At 38.0% G+C, this 27,180-nt stretch overlaps 3 protein-coding genes and 1 long non-coding RNA gene across 9 annotated transcripts; 3 read left to right on the forward strand and 1 right to left on the reverse strand.

Moving 5' to 3' along the window:
• Window positions 1-11,274, reverse strand: LOC132862820 (uncharacterized). Its single transcript, XR_009650061.1, has 3 exons — window positions 11,157-11,274; window positions 892-1,028; window positions 1-701 (listed from the first exon to the last, which is right to left on the reverse strand). It is a non-coding gene; the product is annotated as an uncharacterized LOC132862820 (long non-coding RNA).
• On the forward strand, window positions 1,021-2,305 carry LOC132862805 (P2Y purinoceptor 1-like). Its single transcript, XM_060895080.1, has one exon. The coding sequence runs from the start codon at window positions 1,138-1,140 to the stop codon at window positions 2,128-2,130; it is 993 nt and encodes a 330-aa protein (XP_060751063.1). The 5' UTR covers window positions 1,021-1,137; the 3' UTR covers window positions 2,131-2,305.
• On the forward strand, window positions 2,042-27,105 carry pfkfb1 (6-phosphofructo-2-kinase/fructose-2,6-biphosphatase 1). Of its 6 annotated transcripts, none has more exons than XM_060895063.1 (14): window positions 2,042-2,126; window positions 20,063-20,188; window positions 20,772-20,868; window positions 21,005-21,071; window positions 22,143-22,217; window positions 22,332-22,388; window positions 22,475-22,596; window positions 22,727-22,934; window positions 25,318-25,464; window positions 25,547-25,651; window positions 26,244-26,373; window positions 26,469-26,531; window positions 26,616-26,699; window positions 26,795-27,105. In XM_060895063.1, exons 2-14 carry the CDS (start codon window positions 20,095-20,097, stop codon window positions 26,890-26,892), a joined length of 1,347 nt encoding a protein of 448 aa, XP_060751046.1. In that variant the 5' UTR covers window positions 2,042-2,126; window positions 20,063-20,094; the 3' UTR covers window positions 26,893-27,105. The 6 variants fall into 6 exon arrangements, with proteins under 6 accessions (XP_060751046.1, XP_060751045.1, XP_060751043.1 ...); XM_060895062.1 differs by lacking the exon at window positions 2,042-2,126 and adding an exon at window positions 12,270-12,387; XM_060895060.1 differs by lacking the exon at window positions 2,042-2,126 and adding an exon at window positions 14,372-14,625.
• si:dkey-78k11.9 (P2Y purinoceptor 1) lies at window positions 11,284-12,777 on the forward strand. Its single transcript, XM_060895079.1, has one exon. The coding sequence runs from the start codon at window positions 11,399-11,401 to the stop codon at window positions 12,389-12,391; it is 993 nt and encodes a 330-aa protein (XP_060751062.1). The 5' UTR covers window positions 11,284-11,398; the 3' UTR covers window positions 12,392-12,777.
• Window positions 27,106-27,180: the final 75 nt, after the last annotated feature.

The raw sequence follows: 27,180 nt of genomic DNA on the forward strand, positions 1-27,180 counted from the left end.
CCTGGAGAGGTGGAGGTTTGCGCTGGAGAGAAGAGGAATGAAAGTCAGTCGTAGTAAGACTGAGTACATGTGTGTGAATGAAAGGGAGGGAAGTGGAATAGTAAGGTTACAGGGTGAAGAGGTGAAGAAGGTACAGGAGTTTAAGTACTTGGGGTCAACAGTCAACAGAGTAATGGAGAGAGTGGGAAAGAAGTAAAGAAGCGAGTGCAGGCAGGTTGGAGCGAGTGGAGAAAGGTGTCAGGAGTTCTGTGTGATAGGAAAATATCAGCAAGAATCAAGGGGAAGGTGTACAGGACAGTGGTGAGACCGGCCGTGCTGTATGGTTTAGAGACAGTGACACTGAAGAAGAGACAGGAGTCAGAGCTAGAGGTAGCCGAGCTGAAGATGTTGAGGTTCTCTTTGGGTGTGACAAGATTGGACAGGATTAGGAACGAGTACATCAGAGGGACAGCCCATGTTGGACGTTTGGGGGACAAAGTTAGGGAGGCGAGATTAAGATGGTTTGGACATGTTCAGAGGAGGGAGAGTGAGTATATTGGTAGGAGAATGTTGGACATGGAGCTGCCAGGCAGGAGGCAAAGAGGAAGGCCAAAGAGGAGGTATATGGATGTAATTAATGAGGATTTGAAGCTAGTGGGTGCAAGTGTTGAGGATGCAGAAGATAGGGTTAGGTGGAGAGAGATGATTCGCTGTGGCGACCCCTGAAGGGAAAAGCCGAAAGAAGAAGAGTTAAATCATCAAACATATGTATGACTTGCCAGTGACTTGCTTGACTCAAGCTACGACTTGACTTGACTTGCTTGACATAAAGCAGTAACTTGACTTGACTTGACTCTCACAAAAAATGACTCGGACTTGCTTGAGACTTGATGGTTAAGACTTGAGACTTACTTGTGGCTTGCACATGTGTGAGTTACTCCCTCCTCTGTTAGGTTCACACTCACATGTTTGGGTATTTCTTGTAAATGGTATGATATTATGCATGAGTTGAAACACCTCCAAACCCAGTTTCCTGTCTGCTCAGTTGTCTGTGAATCAGGAAAAAAGACCACAGCATCAACATGCATTGTAGCTGAGTGCATGTGCAGAGACTTCAGAGTGCGTTCAAGATACGGTTGATTCCTAGAGCTGAAAACAATGAACAATAAAACTGCTTATAGCTATAACTGCTGGGCCATTAACCTTAGCTTTCCAGCATTCTTTTTAACCACTGTATATATAATCGTTTTTATTTTTGGACTTCTTGGTAACTGCTTTGGACTGAAATCTATTGTGACAAACTGGAGGAAGCTGGGAAACATTAAAATATTTGCTTTAAACTTGTGCATTGCCGATATTTTGTACCTGCTTACCTTGCCGTTTCTGATGATCTACCAAGGTAATTCACAAAATTGGATCTTTGGACAGCATTTGTGCAAAATTACAAGATTCCTATTCAACGTCAATCTCTATGGGAGTATTGGATTTCTGACATGCATCAGTGTGTACAGATATCTGGGTGTTGTACACACACTGAAGGTGAAAGGCAGGATAAAGGTACGGCACTCTATAGGAATAGCTGCACTTGTCTGGGTCATGGTGTTGCTTCAATGTCTGCCTGATGTCTATTTTGAGAAAACAACCCAGAATAGAAGCCAATGCTTTGACACGACTACAAACACCAGCATGGAGTCTTACTTGAAGTACAGCATTACACAGACGATTACTGGATTTATAATCCCTTTGGTGTTGATGGTGTGCTGCTATGGCTACATGGCTGTGATCCTAACCACTAGGAAAGACATCGGAGACACCACGCTGAAGCTGAAGTGCCTCAGGCTGGTAGTGATCCTGGCCATGCTCTTTTTCATATGCTACATCCCCTTCCACATCTTCAGAAATCTCAACCTGATGACTCGCATCTCAAAAATGTATAATATCTGTAAGACATGGTACCCCAGCGTGTATATAGCGAAACAGATAAGTGATGGACTAGCATGCCTGAACAGTGCCATAAACCCACTGGTTTATTTCATGAACAGCGATAATCTGCTGAAGAAGTGTTTTCATTTCAGGAAAAGAAAACGGCAAGAAGATCCACGTTTGGCAGACCCAACAATGGAACAAACTAATCTTACATATTTAAAGTGAGTGCTCTTTATGCTGCTGCAATATGTGTTTGTTTTGTTGGTGTGCTTTGTTCTGCTTCATTTTAGTGTGACTTAAAATGCACTGAATCTTCATACAAAAATTTCTGCATGAAGTGGTTTATTAAAAAAAAATTTTTTGCTTTTTTTTTTATTCTTTGTCCCTATAAAATGTCATTACTGTAATCTAACAGTTGAGTTCTTATCTATTTTAGAAAAAGCTTAGTCAATTGCCTCATTTTTTAAGTTTATTTATTTATTTATTTTTTTATTTTAGATATTTTTTTACAGATAGGTCTGTAATACTATAAATACATTATCTAAATGTTTGTAAAGGATCAGCTATTGTCAAATATCATAAATGTCAAGGTGCTTTTTGAAATAAATAAATAATTATTAAGAAAAACGAATGACATTTTTACTTTATTAAAAATTGTAACAAAGTTTTTGAAACATTAACATTTTTGAACCTATAAATATACAAAGTCTTAATTTGCAAAAGGCTTAAAGTCTTACAATTAAAATATCACTGATTAAATCAGATATAAAAACCTATGACATTTTTTGTGTGTTCTATATAACGCATTGTTTAAAATGTTTGCTCAATTTTGCTCACCTTGCATGATACCTGGATATGAATCACTGTCATTTTATCAATCGATGTCACACTGACATCAATGTTCACCATTCTAAGCTGTATAGAATAGAATTTAATTGAATACTATACGAGAATATTCACAGTAAAGACTTTTTCACTGTTTTAGTGAAGAAATAACAGACAGCATGCAAAATCTTGAAAGAGGAAGATTAGTTTTAAAAGTTTATTTACAACTTTTTGCTTTGGCCCCCAGTCATTGTACAGCCAAACATGATTGACAGTTCTTTCTGGGTAGACAGACCACACCCAGTCAGCAAATTTCCTTTGGCCCAGATTTGGGCCAGATAAACAGCTGAGCTGTGGCCCAGATTAGTTTGTGTTTGTCGGCCCAGAAATGGCCCACATCTCCTTTGCCAAAACTGAACCAAAGCAGTGCCATAAGTCCACCAAGCATGAGCCAAATGTAATTTATATGGCCCAAATATGGCACACCTATTCTTTGCCATAACTGAACCAAAGCAGTGCCATAAGTCCACCAAGCATAAGCCAAATGTAATTTATATGGCCCAAATATGGCACACCTATTCTTTGAAAGAACTGAACCGAAGGAGTGCCATAACTCCACCAAACATGAGACAAATAATACAATTTAATGTGGCCCATATGTGAGCCTTATATGCAATTTTAGTATGGTTGAGTTCTGTTAAAATCTAACGGCCCATACGTGCACCACATGCAGCTGACAGTATGTAAAAGTCTTATTAACTTAAAGGTAAATGAAACACTCAACAACAAATGTACTCAAAACAATTTACTTCAAAACAAGTGTTTAAATAATTACAGCTTTAAGAGTAAACATAAGAATACATTTAAGAATGTATTCAACTCAGAGTAATAAAAAATCACAGAAAAAAATACAAAAATATCAGAGTAACTTGTACAGAGAACTTGAATTGAGAAATTGAGTTTTGATGTGCAGAGTCGTTTTGATGTGGTTTTGATGTGGCCAATGAGGGTCGGCAGTGTTTTGTTGGGCCTTGTGTTTCTTCATTCGCTCCCTCCTACCCCCCTCTCGGTCTACAGCGAGGTGCAACCATTTATGTTGATTTCAATGTCTTTATTTGAGGCTTTTGCAGTAAGGGGATTCTGCCTGACTGCACCTGCAATAAAGATGAATTTAAATAATGCTAGCAGCAATACAACCTGGAAGTTAGAGCTGGAGGATAATCATTTAATATAAATTATTTCCTTTAATATTTTTAATTGCAATAATTCACCACCTCTGATTGACCAAAAAAAAAAAATTTCCAGTATATTTTCGAAAGGAATTGCAAATTGTATTTTTAAAAATGTGGGCCATAATAATACCATAATTTCTTATGACAAATTACTTAGATTTTGTTTTTAGAATATATTTTTAGAATACTTTTTCACCAACTGGTTAAAATTTACAACACTGGATGTATTCTGCTTTAAAAAAGACATGCATGACTTTCAGTGCATGAGACAGAATCCAAGGGACCGTCTGCAAAGTGCAAATCCCGAAAAGCGAATACTAAAAAAGTCAATAACGTCACTGTAATACACTGTACTGTCACCAGCTCACACACATCACTGTAATACACTGTACTGTCACCAGCTCACACACATCACTGTAATACACTGTACTGTCACCAGCTCACACACATCACTGTAATACACTGTACTGTCACCAGCTCACACACATCACTGTAATACACTGTACTGTCACCAGCTCACACACATCACTGTAATACACTGTACTGTCACCAGCTCACACACATCACTGTAATACACTGTACTGTCACCAGCTCACACATCACTGTAATACACTGTACTGTCACCAGGTCACACACATCACTGTAATACACTGTACTGTCACCAGCTCACACACATCACTGTAATACACTGTACTGTCACCAGGTCACACACATCACTGTAATACACTGTACTGTCACCAGCTCACACATCACTGTAATACACTGTACTGTCACCAGCTCACACACATCACTGTAATACACTGTACTGTCACCAGCTCACACATCACTGTAATACACTGTACTGTCACCAGGTCACACACATCACTATAATACACTGTACTGTCACCAGCTCACACACATCACTGTAATACACTGTACTGTCACCAGGTCACACACATCACTGTAATACACTGTACTGTCACCAGCTCACACATCACTGTAATACACTGTACTGTCACCAGCTCACACATCACTGTAATACACTGTACTGTCACCAGCTCACACACATCACTGTAATACACTGTACTGTCACCAGCTCACACATCACTGTAATACACTGTACTGTCACCAGCTCACACACATCACTGTAATACACTGTACTGTCACCAGCTCACACACATCACTGTAATACACTGTACTGTCACCAGCTCACACACATCACTGTAATACACTGTACTGTCACCAGCTCACACATCACTGTAATACACTGTACTGTCACCAGCTCACACATCACTGTAATACACTGTACTGTCACCAGCTCACACACATCACTGTAATACACTGTACTGTCACCAGCTCACACACATCACTGTAATACACTGTACTGTCACCAGCTCACACACATCACTGTAATACACTGTACTGTCACCAGCTCACACACATCACTGTAATACACTGTACTGTCACCAGCTCACACATCACTGTAATACACTGTACTGTCACCAGCTCACACACATCACTGTAATACACTGTACTGTCACCAGCTCACACACATCACTGTAATACACTGTACTGTCACCAGCTCACACACATCACTGTAATACACTGTACTGTCACCAGCTCACACATCACTGTAATACACTGTACTGTCACCAGCTCACACATCACTGTAATACACTGTACTGTCACCAGCTCACACATCACTGTAATACACTGTAATGTCACCAGCTCACACATCACTGTAATACACTGTACTGTCACCAGCTCACACATCACTGTAATACACTGTACTGTCACCAGCTCACACATCACTGTAATACACTGTACTGTCACCAGCTCACACATCACTGTAATACACTGTACTGTCACCAGCTCACACATCACTGTAATACACTGTAATGTCACCAGCTCACACATCACTGTAATACACTGTACTGTCACCAGCTCACACACTGTAATACACTGTACTGTCACCAGCTCACACACATCACTGTAATACACTGTACTGTCACCAGCTCACACACATCACTGTAATACACTGTACTGTCACCAGCTCACACATCACTGTAATACACTGTACTGTCACCAGGTCACACACATCACTGTAATACACTGTACTGTCACCAGCTCACACACATCACTGTAATACACTGTACTGTCACCAGGTCACACACATCACTGTAATACACTGTACTGTCACCAGCTCACACACATCACTGTAATACACTGTACTGTCACCAGCTCACACATCACTGTAATACACTGTACTGTCACCAGCTCACACATCACTGTAATACACTGTACTGTCACCAGCTCACACACATCACTGTAATACACTGTACTGTCACCAGCTCACACACATCACTGTAATACACTGTACTGTCACCAGCTCACACATCACTGTAATACACTGTACTGTCACCAGCTCACACATCACTGTAATACACTGTACTGTCACCAGCTCACACACATCACTGTAATACACTGTACTGTCACCAGGTCACACACATCACTGTAATACACTGTACTGTCACCAGCTCACACATCACTGTAATACACTGTACTGTCACCAGCTCACACACATCACTGTAATACACTGTACTGTCACCAGCTCACACATCACTGTAATACACTGTACTGTCACCAGGTCACACACATCACTATAATACACTGTACTGTCACCAGCTCACACACATCACTGTAATACACTGTACTGTCACCAGGTCACACACATCACTATAATACACTGTACTGTCACCAGCTCACACATCACTGTAATACACTGTACTGTCACCAGCTCACACATCACTGTAATACACTGTACTGTCACCAGCTCACACACATCACTGTAATACACTGTACTGTCACCAGCTCACACACATCACTGTAATACACTGTACTGTCACCAGGTCACACACATCACTGTAATACACTGTACTGTCACCAGCTCACACACATCACTGTAATACACTGTACTGTCACCAGCTCACACACATCACTGTAATACACTGTACTGTCACCAGCTCACACATCACTGTAATACACTGTACTGTCACCAGCTCACACACATCACTGTAATACACTGTACTGTCACCAGCTCACACATCACTGTAATACACTGTACTGTCACCAGCTCACACATCACTGTAATACACTGTACTGTCACCAGCTCACACACATCACTGTAATACACTGTACTGTCACCAGCTCACACACATCACTGTAATACACTGTACTGTCACCAGGTCACACACATCACTGTAATACACTGTACTGTCACCAGCTCACACATCACTGTAATACACTGTACTGTCACCAGCTCACACATCACTGTAATACACTGTACTGTCACCAGCTCACACACATCACTGTAATACACTGTACTGTCACCAGCTCACACACATCACTGTAATACACTGTACTGTCACCAGCTCACACATCACTGTAATACACTGTACTGTCACCAGCTCACACATCACTGTAATACACTGTACTGTCACCAGCTCACACATCACTGTAATACACTGTACTGTCACCAGCTCACACATCACTGTAATACACTGTACTGTCACCAGCTCACACACATCACTGTAATACACTGTACTGTCACCAGCTCACACACATCACTGTAATACACTGTACTGTCACCAGGTCACACATCACTGTAATATACTGTACTGTCACCAGCTCACACACATCACTGTAATACACTGTACTGTCACCAGCTCACACACATCACTGTAATACACTGTACTGTCACCAGCTCACACATCACTGTAATACACTGTACTGTCACCAGCTCACACATCACTGTAATACACTGTACTGTCACCAGCTCACACACATCACTGTAATACACTGTACTGTCACCAGCTCACACATCACTGTAATACACTGTACTGTCACCAGCTCACACACATCACTGTAATACACTGTACTGTCACCAGCTCACACACATCACTATAATACACTGTACTGTCACCAAATTCAGCTCACACATCACTGATGTCCTGATAGTTATACTACAACACTTATTTGGGGGAAATGTGTTTTACTTTTGGGGGAAATATTTTCATATAAAAAAACAAAAATTATACAAAAAGACATTTCTCCCAAGTTGACTGTTTTTAGTATTCGCTTTTCGGGTTTTGCACTTTGCAGACGGTCCCTTGGTTCGCACATAGAGACTTGTGTATTTTGTCCACCACGGAGGAAAGCTGATTTTGAGGAAAATTGGGTTGTAGCTGCGTTTCTACATTACTATGATAGAAAAGAGGTGTTATTTGTGTAGTAACAGCGTTTAGCTCAGGAGTTATTGACTCGGGAAACTCCAATCTGTGAATATGTGCCAACTTTACTTAAGTACTGTTGCTTTATAGCCAAAAACATCGGAATTTAAAACGGCAAACCAGCGGACCTAGCATACATTAAACTGTTGTTAAACTGAGGAAAATATTAGCTAATTTGACCCCTTCCTCAATTAAACTAATAACTAAACGCTTATAACATGTAATATTGACAAATAATGCTGAATATTTCAATTATATGAGTTTAAAGTGCCAATCACTTACCTGAACGTAGCCTACAGAGTCGTGAGGAAAGCAGAAATGCTGCCCGAGTCAGTCACATTCGCGCCGTAGTCTCACTCCACCAATAGGAGGGAAGATGCATAGCAACCTGTGGTGTGGAACGGCGGATGTCTGCCGCACTTGATTTCAGGATTCCTGTGTTTTTCCACGTATAAGCCAAATGTTTACCACAAGTCGTGTTTCTCACTGTGTGCCATAGCTCAACCACATATGGTTCTAATGTGTTCGTTGTTATCTGGGCCATATACATCAAAATGAGTTGTGAACCAAGAGAGCATTTCCCGCCGATTTTAAAGTTATGGCAAAACAAATATGGCTACAATTTGTCTCATATCTGTATAGCGACGCCACATCTAGGCCATATGTGCCAGATAATACCCACATGTGGCCCAAACGTAATTGCTATCTGGGCATTCTCTCTCTCTCTCTCTCTCTCTCTCTCTCTCTCTAACAATAACAATAGGTGTCTATGCCCCTTCGGGGCTTGACCCCTAAATATAGCTGCAAGCAGCGATACCAGGGTCAAGCCAATCAAATACGCTCAGAACATGTCGCTGATGAACCATACCAAGTTTCGTAGCAATATGGCATTGCATTGGTAAAATACTGAAAACGTGAAAATTCAAAATGTGTGTGTGTAAGTGTGTGTAAGTGTGAGTGTGTGTGTAAGTGTGAGCGTGTGTGTGTAAGTGTGAGTGTGTAAGTGTTTGTGTAAGTGTGTGTGTGTGTGGAAGTGTGTGTGTGTGTGTGTGTGTGTGTGTGAGTGAGTGTGTAAGTGTGTGTGAGTGAGTGTGTGTGAGAGAGTGTGAGTCAGTGAGTGAGTGTGTGAGTATGTGAGTGAGTGTGTGAGTATGTGAGTGTGCGAGTGTAAGTGTGCGAGTGTGAGTAAGTGTGCGAGTGTGAGTAAGTGTGCGAGTGTGAGTAAGTGTGCGAGTGTGAGTAAGTGTGCGTGTAAATGTGAGTGTGTGTGTAAGTGTGAGTGTAAGTGTGTGAGTGTAAGTGTGTGTAAGTGTGTGCAAGTGTGAGTGTGTGTGAGTGAGTGTGTGTGAGTGAGTGTGTAACTGTGAGTGTGTGTATGTGAGTGTGTATGTGAGTGTGTGTGTGAGTATGTGTGTGCGAGTGTGTGTGTAAGTGTGTGTGTTCCTCGTATGTGAAAACATACTTGGCAATAAAGACCTTTCTGATTCTGATTCTGATGATGCATTTTGAAGAATTTTGTCTCTAGGCCTTACGAGTCAGCAGTTATGAACATGAACATAATTGGATTTTGGACTGTTGGTGGTGCTAGAGGGTTTGAGCTAGACACACCAAAGTTGCTATAGTAACTTCTAAGACTGGCCTCTACATGTGTGCCAAATTTCATAACTTTCCTACGTACGGTTCTATGGGCTGCCATTGACTTCAATGGCGGAAGAGGAATAATATTAATAATAATAATAATAATAATAATAATAATAATAAGAAGAAGAAGAAGAAGAAGAAGAAGAAGAAGAAAACTAACGATAACAATAGGTGTCTACGCCCCTTCGGGGCTTGACCCCTAAAAATAAAAAACTTCAGAGTTGCAAGCACAGCCATATTCTTGTCTCGCATGCACACGCACACACATTCAATTTAACCCTTTAAGTTGACCCAAAAATAAAACAATTCTTTCATAATTTTCTCACCCTCATGATGTTACAAACCTGTATAAATTTCTTTGTTCTGATGAACACGGAGGAAGATATTTTAAGGAATGTTTGTAACCAAACCATTCATGAGCCCCATTCACTTCCATAGTATTCTTTTTTCCCCACTATGGAAGTGAATGGGGCTCATGAATGGTTTGGTTACAAACAGTCCTCAAAATATCTACATGTATGTTCATCAAAATAAAGAAATTTATACAGGTTTGTAACATCATGAGGGTGAGAAAAAGATAACAGAATTTTCATTTTTAGGTGAACTATCCCTTTAATTAATAAATTACCCTCACTCCAATCATCTCTCTCTCTCTCTCTCTCTCTCTCTCTCTCTCTCTCTCTCTCTCTCTCTCCAATAGTTAATTCACTTCAAGGTTTGTGGGATTCAATAATTTACGTTTTTTGGTTGACGTGATTGATTGTTGTTGTTATTCTGTTGTTAAAAAGGAAGGATCTAATTGAAGGATGTGTTCATGTCCCATTAAAAGGGAATGCCTGTACCATTGTACTTTTTTTATATATATACTTTTCCATGGTCTTCTGCCATGTTTGAGGCATCTTGAAACTTTGCATGCTTTTATGTTGGCCTTATTTCAGTTACATTTACATCTTATTCTTTGTAGTTTTGATTTGTATTCATTTTTAGATTTTTATTGTATTTACAACTCACCTGTATGTGGACACCTTTTAAAAATAAATGCATATAATAATTTTTGTTGCAAATAAAACTCTCATAGTCCATAAATACTGTAGATTTAACTTTGTTTAATATATACATTTAGTTAAATCATCAAACATATGTATGACTTGCCAGTGACTTGCTTGACTCAAGCTACGACTTGACTTGACTTGCTTGACATAAAGCAGTAACTTGACTTGACTTGACTCTCACAAAAAATGACTTGGACTTGCTTGAGACTTGATGGTTAAGACTTGAGACTTACTTGTGGCTTGCACATGTGTGAGTTACTCCCACCTCTGTCAGGTTCACACTCACATGTTTGGGTATTTCTTGTAAATGGTATGATGGCATGAGTTGAAACACCTCCAAACCCAGTTTCCTGTCTGCTCAGTTGTCTGTGAATCAGGAAAAAAGACCACAGCATCAACATGCATTGTAGCTGAGTGCATGTGCAGAGACTTCAGAGTGCGTTCAAGATACGGTTGATTCCTAGAGCTGAAAACAATGAACAATAAAACTGCTTATAGCTATAACTGCTGGGCCATTAACCTTAGCTTTCCAGCATTCTTTTTAACCACTGTATATATAATCGTTTTTATTTTTGGACTTCTTGGTAACTGCTTTGGACTGAAATCTATTGTGACAAACTGGAGGAAGCTGGGAAACATTAAAATATTTGCTTTAAACTTGTGCATTGCCGATATTTTGTACCTGCTTACCTTGCCGTTTCTGATGATCTACCAAGGTAATTCACAAAATTGGATCTTTGGACAGCATTTGTGCAAAATTACAAGATTCCTATTCAACGTCAATCTCTATGGGAGTATTGGATTTCTGACATGCATCAGTGTGTACAGATATCTGGGTGTTGTACACACACTGAAGGTGAAAGGCAGGATAAAGGTACGGCACTCTATAGGAATAGCTGCACTTGTCTGGGTCATGGTGTTGCTTCAATGTCTGCCTGATGTCTATTTTGAGAAAACAACCCAGAATAGAAGCCAATGCTTTGACACGACTACAAACACCAGCATGGAGTCTTACTTGAAGTACAGCATTACACAGACGATTACTGGATTTATAATCCCTTTGGTGTTGATGGTGTGCTGCTATGGCCACATGGCTGTGATCCTAACCACTAGGAAAGACATCGGAGACACCACGCTGAAGCTGAAGTGCCTCAGGCTGGTAGTGATCCTGGCCATGCTCTTTTTCATATGCTACATCCCCTTCCACATCTTCAGAAATCTCAACCTGATGACTCGGATCTCAAAAATGTATAATATCTGTAAGACATGGTACCCCAGCGTGTATATAGCGAAACAGATAAGTGATGGACTAGCATGCCTGAACAGTGCCATAAACCCACTGGTTTATTTCATGAACAGCGATAATCTGCTGAAGAAGTGTTTTCATTTCAGGAAAAGAAAACGGCAAGAAGATCCACGTTTGGCAGACCCAAAAATGGAACAAACTAATCTTACATATTTAAAGTGAGTGCTCTTTATGCTGCTGCAATATGTGTTTGTTTTGTTGGTGTGCTTTGTTCTGCTTCATTTTAGTGTGACTTAAAATGCACTGAATCTTCATACAAAAATTTCTGCATGAAGTGGTTTATTAAAAAATTTTTTTTTGCTTTTTTTTTATTCTTTGTCCCTATAAAATGTCATTACTGTAATCTAACAGTTGAGTTCTTATCTATTTTAGAAAAAGCTTAGTCAATTGCCTCATTTTTTAAGTTTATTTATTTATTTATTTTTTTATTTTAGATATTTTTTTACAGATAGGTCTGTAATACTATAAATACATTATCTAAATGTTTGTAAAGGATCTACATGTTTGTAAAGGATCTACATCAAAGCTATTGTCAAATATCATCTTAAATGTCAAGGTGCTTTTTGAAAGAAATAAATAATTATTAAGAAAAACGAATGACATTTTTACTTTATTAAAAATTGTAACAAAGTTTTTGAAACGTTAACATTTTTGAACCTATAAATATACAAAGTCTTAATTTGCAAAAGGCTTAAAGTCTTATCACTGATTAAATCAGATATAAAAACCTATGACATTTTTTGTGTGTTCTATATAACGCATTGTTTAAAATGTTTGCTCAATTTTGCTCACCTTGCATGATACCTGGATATGAATCACTGTCATTTTATCAATCGATGTCACACTGACATCAATGTTCACCATTCTAAGCTGTATAGAATAGAATTTAATTGAATACTATACGAGAATATTCACAGTAAAGACTTTTTCACTGTTTTAGTGAAGAAATAACAGACAGCATGCAAAATCTTGAAAGAGGAAGATTAGTTTTAAAAGTTTATTTACAACTTTTTGCTTTGGCCCCCAGTCATTGTACAGCCAAACATGATTGACAGTTCTTTCTGGGTAGACAGACCACATTCTCTCTCTCTCTCTCTCTCTCTCTCTCTCTCTCTCTCTCTCTCTCTCTCTCTCTCTCTCTCTCCTGAGTTTGTTGCTCTACCATTTGACCCAGCAGTGTGTCAAAAGATTGAGATAAATGAAATAGGTCATTCTGTAAAAAGTCATTTTCTGAGAAGAAGACTTCATTTGTGTGTCATCATTATGTGTAACTGAGTAAATGCTTCCCCTGTGATCTCTGCCAAGCATGTAGGGACATGTAGGGATATGATTGAGCAAATTTCCAAGGTTAGTAAGAACAAATCCTTTTTCACTCTGCAATTACAACTTACACTGCAAAGATGTTTAATAATCAAACACTGCAGTGACATCTGCTGGCTAATCAATGTCTGTCCTTCATTCACTTCATTTATCTGCTGTCCTCTGTGTGTGGATGAACACTATACAGTATGCTAAGAACTTCTACATTGTTCTTCATCTTCTCCAGCTCCCTTAACTTTAAATTAAGCCTAGTCTTAACCATTCAATGTGTACGGTTTAACATCGTTTTCTGTTCGTTTTAGTGCGGTTGTGTACTTTATGGTGTACCAACATCTTGTTAACACTGATCAAACATATTCGGTCTATAAGTGAGACAATGGCACATATAATGACACACAAACAATGACAAGAAATCCTGACAGATAGAAACCAGAACTTTGTATTTGTGTAAATATATGGATAATATAAAGTTACAGCATTTTGGCAGACACCCTAACATTTATATTTTTTTTTTTTATTCAACCGGGAGTTAAAGACAACAGTAGTAGCATCAGCTTGGTGGACCAGGGAGTTGTGCTCACAATCACAATGCAAATGATGCATGATTTTTCTCCATTAGATCAGTGTGTAAACCCAGCAGCCCTAGTGAAGACATTAACAAATGATCCTAAAACACAACCTGAAATTTGAATACTACTACTACTGTGTATACCTGAATATCCATTCTAGAATCTTAGATAGTCTTGACTGATTCTGCATGTGAGTCTCAGTGGAAAATGTTTGTAAATGCTAAAAGCCACAGCATGACATTTGCTCTTGTTATGTGTGATGTGTGTGCATCGTGAACTCCTGGGCTGGATGATGTTAAAGGCCAAGGTCTAGCTGCTCAGATCATATGTCTGTGTAAAATGAGGGAGGGTGAGGGACACAGAGCCAAAATAACACATAATAAGAGCATCTAATACATACAACAACAAGCACATGGCACGGTGGAGTGTTCAGTCTCTTTCTTTTCAGTTTTCTTACAGCAATGGAAGCGTTTCGGAAAGATTTGCGCACCCGCTGTGACAACACAGGTGAGCACCATGAGGATGCTCCATAATGCTTTAGAGATGATCCATAAGTGAACCATTAAAAAGCACACTTATAGACTAACTGCATGTTTTACTCTATGAATAAATTTTGGATAGAATTTGCAAAAATAGTTGCACTGTTAAATACTACCATGTGAAACAAATGGTCAGTGTGTTTGATGGCCAACTTCTGTTGATTAGCACTAAAGCTAAGAGGCTAATATAGCTAGCAGTGTGTGTCCATACTCTTGATCAAAGCGCACCCTGTTCATCGTGTGATTTATTGCAAAGTATTATTGTTAATATATTAAAATAACTTATAGGTAACTGCAGGAACTATGCAGGGATGAACGAGTAGTACTATATTATATACCTGTTGAGTAATTATTCAGATGTAATAATAAAGTAATAGTTTGGTTGTTCATTATGACCCACATACTTTTACTTCAAGAAGTAATGCAGGTGATCCGTTCTCAGTTTTACAAAATAGACATGGGAAGAATTTGGGCTTGTATTTATATAACATATTTTGTGTAAGACTTCTATTAGATTTGTCTCATAGTTCCAGTATAAAACTAACATCAAACACTAATATTAATACACCGTCAAACTACATCATGCTTTGTGTATGTATGGAAGCATTGTTCATCTTTCTTTCCACTTTTTTCCTATATACAGACCATGCATGCTTTCACGAGGATTATTAGAAACTCCCTTGGGTTCAAAACAGCCACTGCTAACATACTGACTGGGTTATGTCACTTCAGCTGGTCAGGCTTTTAATAGCACCAGATATTCATTGAGTCTCTGTTAGAGCAGAACACTGATATTTTATAAAATATTTTATGTGGGTTAAGAAATTGTGTAACTTTGTGTCTTTTTACTATTAGTTTGTTCAGTGGTTGAAATTTCACCTGAACGTTTGTCTTTTTGACGAATCTTTTTGATGTTATAGTTTTGAGTGAAAGTCAACATACTAACTGAAGAACAAGTTGTGGTTAAGTCATAACACTTTGTACTTTGGCATGACACAGAGGAAGTCCTGCTTTGCTGACTGTTCTGCACATTTATCTGTGGGAGGAATGCACGTCATAAATTCTCATGCATTCCTATACTGAGACGCACAGAAAGGCCACCAACCTACATGGCTCAGAAAATAAGATATAACATGTTGATTACAAAATGTAACAAACCACACGCTTCCTGTTTTGTTTTTTCACACAAAAACTTCTAGAAGCTACACTTTGTGTGATCTGATAAGTTGTTTTCAATGAACACTGCTAAAGTAGTTAGACACCAACACGTCCCTGCTTTTTGATTGCATCAGTGGTCTACTCTTTCTCACCTGCCTCTATCTACGTCTATTTTGTCTTGGTCTTGTCCAAAGGCTATTTCTCAAATAGCAAAAAATTATTCCCCAAATCAGCATCGAAGTGCACCATAACAACCTGATTTTTTTTTTTTTCAAATATACTTTAATGTTGATTTTTTTATTTTTTACACCTTTTTTTCTTCAACTAAAATGATGAAGTTCATTCCAATGAGACACAAAAGAAACACAAGGCTGTGTGCTTCAGGTAGTCAGAGAAATTTGCAAGGACAATGTTGGGTCTTTGCTAAAATGATCACAATGGCTAACAACTAGCTAACTGCAAGCAACTAGTTAATAATAAAAAAAATTGTGTCTTCTGTCTCTATCTAGTCATTCTGGCCTTGTTAATTGTTATTTTAGTCTGCTAGGGCTATTATTTTTTTAAGTTTTATTTGCTAAGCCATTAACACATAGCTAGCTAGCTAACTAACACGGCTTGGATACTATACTGTTTGCTTTACTAGCGCAGTAAAAATCTGGCTTATGTCTACTGTACTTAAGGTTTTTCTTTCACTTATCTATTTACACATTGATCAATCATTTTGTACAGTTACAGCTAGATCTTAGCATTTTATTAGTCTGTATCACAGTTTTTTCAACAATAGTGTGGGTTTTGCACTGTTGGTTTACTTATTCTTGGTTTCAGTTGATATGGATCTCACTTGTCTACAACACTACTGTACAGAGATAAAGTAGTACATAGTCAACCAAGGTTTATCCAAGGTTTTGTAGGTTTTGTTTCTTGTCGTACTTCTACTTCTTTAGTTTTGCTATCATTTGGTTTGAGCCTTTGACTCCTGTGTGACTAATAATAATAATAATAATAATAATAATAATAATAATAATAATAATAATAATAACAAAGGCTGTAATTAGCATCTCTGCTGCAGGCAGAAACCTTAAATGAAAAGGTTTATCATTGAAATTCAGTTTGTAAATGAAAAGATTCCCAGTCAATACAATGTTTAACAAAGAGACCAAGTAGAGCATTGAGGGGAAGATAATAGTGACTCTCATCATGGTAAACATCTTGTAGTGTGGTCTGAGATTAGACAGCACACAGGATCAGACATGATCTATGATCTAATCTTGTTAGCAATCATATCCAGTCTCAGACCTCTCGGGCTTTTAGATAATGTACGCTGCTGACTGCGTATACAGTAACTGCCCTCCTGCTTTGTGTATTGTTTATGTTGTTTTACTAAACTTGTATTAATTTATGTACTGGAAAATTAGTTGAATGCTCTATAAGGAGACTAGTTACCATGGATCTGTACTTTAAATGTGATTTCATTAATGCTTCTTTTTTAGTATGAACAAGACATGTGTTCGAAACAGACAGAAATACAGGTGAATTGAGTGACGAGTCACTGATCAGACATCAAGCTTGCAGGACAAACATAGACTATGTACTATGAAATCCTGTTTCCACAACCTTTGAGAAAATATTACACAGAATTGCCTTCCAATCTTATCTTGCAATTTATCTTGTGATTGCAAATTTATATCACGCAATTGTGACTTTTTTGGCTTATAAATAGAAGTTATTTTCATGAAACTGTGACTTTTAAGACATGAAATTTGACGAAATATTTAGAGAAAAAGTGCAAATAAGGAATCAAACCTATTTGCGGTGTTGGTGTTATTACACTGCACTAGAGGATAGCTTTAAAAAAAGATAGTGAGATATCTCTGTGAGATATTAACTTGTAGTTCCAGGATAACTATTCAGACTTGTGGGATATTATTGTGATCCTGAGAGAACATGTAACAGTTTCTTACATAAAAACAGTCCTGAACACATTAAAACTAAATGCTTCTGGTTTATATACAGATACAAATATTTGGAGCACTCAAGAAATACTGTGTTGTTAGTGGTATAGATTTACACCAACAGTCTGTGCTGTGCTCCAGATAAGAGCTACCCAGTAATGATTTCTTGAACCATGAATGTTTCATTCTTAAACTCGAACTGGCTTCTGCTTGCTGGGCTGAACACGACTGAACTTAGGAGCCTTGGTGTTCCCAGAGGGTTAATGAATCAATCCCATAGGTCTCTGTGTTGCTTGCTTACTGCTCTTCTTATCACAGTCTCCTCCTCCTTTCCCTCCCCATGCTCCCTTCTCCAAGGCAACAGTCAGGAGACCTCATAAGAAGCAGCACTCACAGGAGTCTGCTTTGTGTATGAGTGTGAGACTGTGACGTAGTGACTTTACACTTAGACACAGAACAAGGCAGTTAAATGGTAAATGACATGTCCACAGAACAGACAGAACTCATGCAGACCCCCTTGCTGAAAATCTGGGTGTCTGGGGCTGGAGGCTCCCTGAGCCAAAGGAGAGGCTGTGAGTGTGGAAAATATTTTCATGTTTTCTTCTCCTTTTTGTTATTGTGGTTTTTGGTCCTAGTGTGCTGATTGTTTAGTGGAGATCTCACATCTCTAGTAACAAACTGTTGCTGAATTTTTTTTTCAAATTAAATGTTTCAGTGTTTTAGATAATCTACCGCCATTTAAACCTTTTTCTTCTAGTGTCTGGGGGTTTTTTTTTTTCAGTTTTTATGATGAATTTTGGAAGGTGTTCATTAAGCAGTAGCTAGACCAAGCAAGCTATTCCTTCTTTCATTGACTGCTCTGATGTTGGCTGTGCTTTCAGCCCACGTGTTCCCTTTCCATTCTCTGTCTATCAATAGCTAAACTTAGCTGAAAAAAAATAAATAAATATTTCAGTGATTTATGGAAGCTGAAAATAGTAATACAAAAACTGGGAATGTGACACATCATGCTTGAAAAACTAATCAAGCAATTACTATTTTTTCTGAAAATTTGGCCAGAAGATTTGAGTGGTGTATTGCAAGTTAATGACTGCTGCTAAAGTGATTATCTGTCCCATTGTCCAGCCTGCGAAACAGAGGACTGGGAAGCATGCTGTGAGGAGGCATGTGGACTCTGATGGCCCCGGGCAGTAAAGAACCCCAACAGTGTTTTCATGAACACCTTGGTAGGAGGGTGTTCCTGTATATAAAGCAGTAGTGGGGATGGGTAGAATTGTTCGATCTGTTCTCCAGCACTGCTACCATCTTCTTCATGGTTACATAAATCAGTAATTTTCCAATTCCTTTGATGGTCCTGGTATGAATATTTTTGAGGTGACTGACATCGCCTGCTGTGGGGTTGATATAACAATGGACCAGGGGATAAAAGAGATCCCTGGCCAAAAGGAATTGATAGAAAAGAAAGTTCTTGTCTTTCATGTAGAGCACATCATTGTAATCAGTCCAGTCCAGCTGTTTAGTTGTATGATGTTCATGTAGAATCAGTTTGCTGTCCAGCTTCTCAAAGGTGTTGCTTTATTATGTGAGACAAAAGTGCTGGACTGTCGTGTCTTTGTCATTGCAGCTGTACAGGAAGACATCCTGTTCTAAGGAAATTTCTGCCCGTACAGAAAAACTAAAAGAACCGGTACTGTGGCATTCCACTGCAACACCCCAGGGCTGGATCGAACACACCCCACAGCCTTGCCTTTTCCCAAATCTCTTCAGTTAGTTCTCAGACAGTCAGATTAATTTAGACTGCGGTGTTGCTCTTAGTGGGGTAAACAGGGTGGTGTCCTCAGTGGGGGGAATCACAGGGACTGCATTAAGAAGGAAAGGGGGTGGGGTTGGGATTTATGACTTGCCTGAAACAACTTGTTAAAAGAACTGGAATATATAGGGGTGGGGTGGCCTGCAGGGAGAATCTTCTTCACATTGTTCTTTGCTATTTTGCCCTAACTTAGTCACTTCTTGAGCTCTGACCGCACCCCTTTGGCCTCATGGCCTGAAAGCACTCTTCTTTTTTTTTGATAAGGCTTTCAGGTTCTGCTTTGCTATTTAGAAAACATCACACCTCTTTGTGAGAATTGTCAGATAGGAATCTCTTATACAGTGACTCAGCCCCTAAGATCAAATTTCCCCAACTACTGCTAAACCTTCGTTTCAAATTGAGATCATTATTTAAACTTTCTTTTCTTCCTTGTCTATTAGGAAAAGTATACTGTTGTATTCATTGTGGTATTTGTTATTCTGCAGCATCCCGACCCCAGTTTACAAACTCTCCAACCATGATTGTAATGGTGGGGCTGCCTGCCAGAGGAAAGACTTATATCTCCAGAAAGCTTACACGCTACCTCAACTGGATTGGAGTCCCAACTCAAGGTGATCAGACAACCTATAGCAGAAGTTCTTAATTCAGACTCTATGATCATTTGCATGGTAAAAAATATAGACTGGCTGGAGTTATCTGCATTTATGCCAGTGCTCCATGTAGAGCCAATTCTAGAAAGGTAGAATATAGGATCTGGAAGAAATGGATCAGAAATGGATCTGTTAGATATAGCCCTGTAATACCACAAGGGCTGTAAAAATGAAGAATCAGAGTTTGATTTAACTCAGGCTTAGTTGTTAAAGCCCCAGCACTGCCAAGCTGCCACTTTTGGGTCCTTGAACATGGCCCTTAACTATGTCTGTTCCAATGATGCTGTATTATGGCTGACTCTCTTATCCAGCTTCGACAGACGGGATATGCAAAGAAAATAATTTAGTACATTATTACTATAACATTTATGTGAAAAATAAAAGCAGCAAGGTTTTATATATTAAAACATGTTTATTAATGTAACACAGTAGTCTAAGTAGTCTAAAGTACGAAGGGAAGAAAGTATAATAAGTATTGAGTATAGACCTTAAGACTATCGTAAGATTGTGTACAGTTTTCAAAATGTGATCTGTCCCTCTGCAGTCTTTAATTTGGGCCAGTACAGAAGAGAAGCAGTCAAGACTTACAAAAACTATGAATTCTTCCGGCCAGATAATGAAGAGGCCATGAAGATCCGCAGGTATGGTGCAAGAAATATATATTATATATTAAAAGTAAAGATATACTGTAACAGGCTACACATGTCATGAATGCAGTGCAGTAGCCTGTGTCTGCATTGGTATTGTGTGATAATAGTGTAACTCTGTTGTGTGCAGGGCTTGCGTTTTAAAGGCCCTCAAGGACCTTGACAACTACTTCACTAAGGAGCATGGACACGTAGCAGTGAGTAAGGGGGAATACATGAGCTCTGTACATCACAGCACACCAAAAAATACCTGTACTATACACCTTTATATCCACTGATATGGCAATGAAATACAAAAACATACAATTGTGTGTGTGTTCTTTTGGCTGCTCCATATTCACGGTCTCCACATCGGTTCACTATTAGATTTGGCACAGGTTTTACGCCAGATGCCCATCCTGACAACCCTTGCATTTTATCTGGGCTTGGGACCACACTAAGAGTTAACCATTCAGGGCCTGGGTTAGCGCCCTGCCCAGGAATCGAACCACGGCTATGAGAGCATGGGATAGTGCTCCAGGAGGGACCAGGAGGCTAAAACAAAAACATAAAATTATAACTAAAAATTTCTCCTGAATATGTGGTGCTGGTATGGTACTATTGTATATTGTACCATTATAAGCAAATCTAAATAGTTTTTTTCCTTTAAGGCACCAGGGTACAAAATAAATCCTTTCTTATAGTTACTAAGGTAGCATACTATACGTAATTATTAACAAATGAATGAATGGATGAAATATAAGAAAAAATTTTACCTTATATTTTTCAAATTACCCCCAAAATATGCAGAAGAGTCTATTAGAAATAAATTAGGAACGTTTCTGCATTTTTTAAATATTAATGAATATACATGAATATGTACATAAACACAAACTAAGCTTATACATTATGCATAATTAGTATTGAGGATGTTATAAAAAAAAATTAGTGTTCAAGCAAATTTGATCCAAATACCATCCAAAAGTAGCATCAGAATTTTTTGATTGAATTTCCTGATTAATTTCTAATGACTAAGGCCAATCATTTTATCATAGGATTCAGTTTGACTCAAAAGCTGTGCTATAGCAAAAACCTTGACATTGTCTAATTTCTTTCCTAGTTATTCCATCTTTAAACTGAATAAAAGTATCTGAAAGCAGAATGTTGTTTTTTTTTATTGCTAATACCAGTAGCTGGTACTGACTCTAATTCTGAATTTACCTTAGTGATAAAAAGCCATAATGGAGTGATGAAGCTGAATAAATCTATAACGACATTCTTTCACACAGGTATTTGATGCCACTAACACCACAAAGGAGAGAAGAGGAATCATCACTAGCTTTGCCAAGGAGAGGGGCTACAAGGCAGGTGCAGGGCTTCTAACGCTTACATAGAACAGAATAAACGTTTCAACTAATTACATAATCTCACTTAACACACTTTTCACAATTCTTCAGCACTAAATCATTTCTTTTCAGGTGTTTTTTATCGAGTCGATATGTGATGACCCAGACATTATTGAAGCAAATATAATGGTAAGGAACAGAAAACAAGTCTAATATAATCAAGCATTTAATCTGAAGGAATTTTTTTATTCAAATCTATTTTTGGTTGGCAACAGGAAGTGAAACTGAGCAGCCCAGATTATGAAAACTGTGACAAAGACAAGATGGTGGAAGATTTCTTGAAGCGCATTGAATGCTACAAGATGACTTACGTTTCTATTGATGAAGAAAAGGACAGGTTAAAAAAATCATATGTTGTAAGAAACAACCGATAAAACTATTGGTATATAGTTAAAAAACTATAACTATTTTTTTATTTACCCATTTCAATCAATTTTGTCTTACGCTTCCTAATTTGTGTGCATTAGGAATATATCCTACATTAAGATCTTCAACGTGGGCACGAGATATCTTGTGAACAAGGTTCAGGACCATATCCAGAGCCGTATAGTGTACTACCTCATGAACATTCACGTTACACCGCGCTCCATCTACCTCAGCAGGCACGGGGAGAGTGAGCTGAATCTGTTGGGCCGCATTGGAGGAGACTCCGGCCTTTCTGCACAAGGCAATAAGGTGAGACGTGACCTGCTGTGCCTTTTGGGTCTGATTCACTGATTTTCAGAGATGAATGATAGTTAGATGCAGGCTAAAATCCAATATCTAGCAATAGCTCAACAATGAGATTATTAGAGTGAGCATTGCATGTTTAGCTCCAGCCTTCGTTTATCATACAATTCTGTGTATTTTTCTTACTAAGGTGCTGTTGCGCTTGGTTTCACAAAAGTCCACCTTAGATCATTGGTAACAGTAAGTAATCTGTTAGAAATGCCAAAAGAGATGTGTTTTTATCTTTGAAAGACAAGTGTTGTGTAGCCCTATTAGACTGCTAGACCATATATACTAAAGATCTCAGCTTATGTTACTAAATATATTGTCTTTGACAATACAAAAATTACCTTTTACAATACATTTGTCAGTAATCTTTCTTAACAATAATGTCACGTGTTCATTATAGTGAAAATGCCAGGGTCTAACTGTATATGTTAAGTGGCACGGCAATAATAATTGTTCCAGTTCCAGTTTTTGGCTCAAATTGATTAGTCAACAAATGTACCCTGAGAAGCCACAAATGGTTAGCCACACTATGGCCCAAATTACATCGACATTGTATGAGATTGCTTCACATTCTGTAAGTTCCTGTGTATTTTGTGCAAGAGTGGTGACCTCATTAAATTTGAGTTCAATGTCCTGTAGGTTGATTCAGATGAAAGTGGCAAATGTAAACATCACATTTTTCCAAAGTGTCCCCTTTCCTTCAGCTCTAGGTACTATGACCATCCAGAAAAGCCATTTATTTATTTATTTATCTATTTATTTATTTATTTATTTTTCAAAATAACAAAAGTTGGGCATACATATCATAAAGGCTTTCTGCCCCCAAGCTTGTGTGTTTTTGTCCTGAGTCCAAAGTATATCTATCTCTCTGGTCTTTCTAAATGTTCTGAACACTATGACCACTATATTGATCCTGAACTGGTGCTCAGTTTCATTACAGTTTAAATTGAGGGACCAGAATGTACTATGGTTAAATAGATGGCCGTGCTTTATCTGATCCCAAAGTGGAAATATGGGAAAGCATAACCAGACACCATGCTACATATCACCTAAGCTCAGCATAAAACCATGACCTTTGAGATGACCTTTGATCAGAACACTACCATTACACCAGCTACTATCGTGTTGCTGCATGAAGTATAGTATGTTTGTCCAGTAATGCGTTAAAACGTTAAAAAACAAGTTGTGTTAACAATCAAACAAAAATGTCTAGTATGGCCTTACTCGACTTCAATTAACATTAAGCAGTAGCCATCTTTTATAAGGACATATGGCTAAGTAATAGTTGTTTTGTTTTGTATTTGAACAAATTGGTCCATTGAGAAGTTTCTGTCCATTTATTCTGCAGCTTTTTCTGCTTTCTATTATCATTTATTATATTATATACCATTATTAACCTTGTGGATAAGCCATTGTGTTAAGATTGAATTGCTTTATTTTAGTGCTCCTTCTGTGTTTCCTCTTGTTTCTTTAAAGAAACTCAAAGGTTATTTTAACACCTGGGGTTCTGTTAAGGCTTTTTAACTTAAAAGAATTAGCTTTGAATGACAAAATCCAACATTGGAAGCATGCATTTAATCATTAAAAAAGGATCTCAGGTAATAATATTTCATCTTTACACTTATCTTAATGGCTGTATTTAACGCTTCGCTGAGCATTTAGTTTTCATAGAAAATGCACAAAATGTGGTTAGCAGACACTGAGGTCATTTTTAAGAACAACCTTTTTTTTTTCAATCTAGAATTTTGGTAACATCAAAATTTTACTAAAAACTATTAGAGGTCTTACATTTCTTCTTCTCGTGAGCTTTGGGAAACTCAGATGATGCAAATTCCTGATGAGCATGAGACTTATTCAAAATATGTGGAATATTTCATGAATGTGAATGCTGGTTAGAGCAAATGTTATGGAACTAAAATGTTCACTTTTCATGATAGAAAATGATTACAGATGTTTTTACAAAAAGAATAGCATTGATGTAAAAAAAAAAAAAATTTTGCCAGGAAAGAATAAATACTGTGGGCTGTGACGGGCAGAATTCTGTTTTCTTGTGGGTTTGATTATTATTTATCTGAAACAGGTACATAAGTTCTTGTAATGCATAATTTAACTACATATAAAATGTTTAATTTTTACTGTATATACTTATTTGCATACAAATCTGTTTATTAATGGAATCCCAATTGTGTAATCACTCCAAAATGAGTTGAACACTCAAGCATGGCTCTGACTCACTAACTCAACTCTACAGCACCATCTGCTGAGAGAAACCAGTCTTAAGAGGACTGTCCTATCCACTGATCCATATGATGACTAAACGACTCTGTTTGTTTTTAATCAGTATGCTAGTGCTCTGTCGGAGTTTGTCAGAAATCAAGCCATAAAAGACCTAAAGGTGTGGACGAGTCACTTGAAAAGGACCATTGAGACGGCTGAGGCTCTGGGAGTCCCGTATGAGCAGTGGAAAGCCCTGAACGAGATCGATGCTGTAAGATTATATCTCTAATGTCTATACACATCACTAGATTGATCAAAAGTGTACGTGTTATAATGTCAAACTCTCATGTAAGGGTGTATGTGAGGAGATGACTTATGAAGAGATCCAGGAGAACTACCCTGAGGAGTTCGCTATGAGAGACCAAGACAAGTATCGCTACAGATATCCCAAAGGCGAGGTGAGCTAGACAGAGTCCAGCCTGTTTAGTGTCCAAATAGCATTTTGTTTTTAAACCTGGAGAGATTTTCTTAGTCATTGATCATTTTTGTTTACAAAGTAGCTTTTTTAATTTTTTAACCTATTATATGAATCACTTTTTGATTATTTTAATAAAAGTTAGAATTAATATTTATATTCATTTTAATATAAACTTATTATAAAACATTATATTTAATCTATTAAATTTAATCTCTTTAATCACAGTGTCGTTGAATTCTCAAATCTGATTGGCCTGCAGGTGTTTTATTAAAAAATTTTTTATAGGAAAGCATCTAATATGTTATTGTTTCTATAGTTACAGCTTACACAAGGATTTGGAGTAAGTCATTGTGTATATGTAGATATGGATGATGTTTTCTCTGAGGAGACATTTTAGAAGGAGTCTAAAAGAAGTACCCTGGTAAAAAGGAAGGAATAAAGGAATGAAGGAAGAAAAGAAAAAGAGAAGGAAGGAAGGAGGGAGGGAAGGAAGCAGAGCTGGTTAATATATCATGTTTAAATTCTGATTTAGCGTTACCTCAATGCTAACATTTCTTCTGTTTAACGCACAGTCTTACGAAGACTTGGTGCATCGCCTAGAGCCGGTCATAATGGAGCTGGAGAGACAGGAGAATGTGCTGGTCATCTGTCACCAGGCAGTCATGCGTTGTCTGCTAGCCTACTTCCTGGACAAAACTGCAGGTTAAAAAAACAAAAGCCAGACTTTATTTCAGCATTGAACTCTTCACTAATGTGCAACTCTGTGACAAAATCCTGTTGATTTGTTTTGTCCACAGCGGAACTTCCGTACCTTAAATGTCCCCTCCATACTGTACTCAAACTAACACCAGTGGCCTACGGTCAGTATCAGAAGGCATGCTTTATTTTGTTTTATAAATTCAAAGCAATATTGCACAATTTTTTTCTTTCATTTTTACATATAGGATGCCGGGTGGAATCTATTTACCTAAACATCCAAGCAGTCAACACACACAGAGAAAAACCTGCGGTACTCACCAGACTATACAGTACATAACAAACACACAAAATGAACAGAGCAGCATATCAACATTATTTCTAAATTTGTATATGAACATATTTTATTTGTTTATTTGTTTCCCAGAACGTGGATGTGACAAGACGGCCAGAAGAAGCACTTCGCACTGTTCCAGAACATTTCTAACACAGCTTATACAACACTTATATAAGCAACGCTCCTGAAGGGGTCATGTTCAGTATAACAGTTCTGGTACAGTACACTTCATAGTTTGAGTCACTCCACTTGGCTGTGTTCACTACATAACACTCCAATTCTACTAACTATGCTTTCTACAGACTGTCAGTCTGTTTGTGTGTGACACACAACACACAACACTATCCAGCCGTGGCTTATTTGGAAACTATTTTTCATTAAAGAAGGAAAAATAAATCAAATATACGGCCATTGGTCAGTTGCTGTATTGCTGTGATTATTAGGACATGTGAAGTGTTTGCATTGGAAAGATTTTT

This window comes from Tachysurus vachellii, chromosome 19, assembly GCF_030014155.1.
Source record: "Tachysurus vachellii isolate PV-2020 chromosome 19, HZAU_Pvac_v1, whole genome shotgun sequence".
In the NCBI taxonomy this organism is placed as follows: domain Eukaryota; kingdom Metazoa; phylum Chordata; class Actinopteri; order Siluriformes; family Bagridae; genus Tachysurus; species Tachysurus vachellii.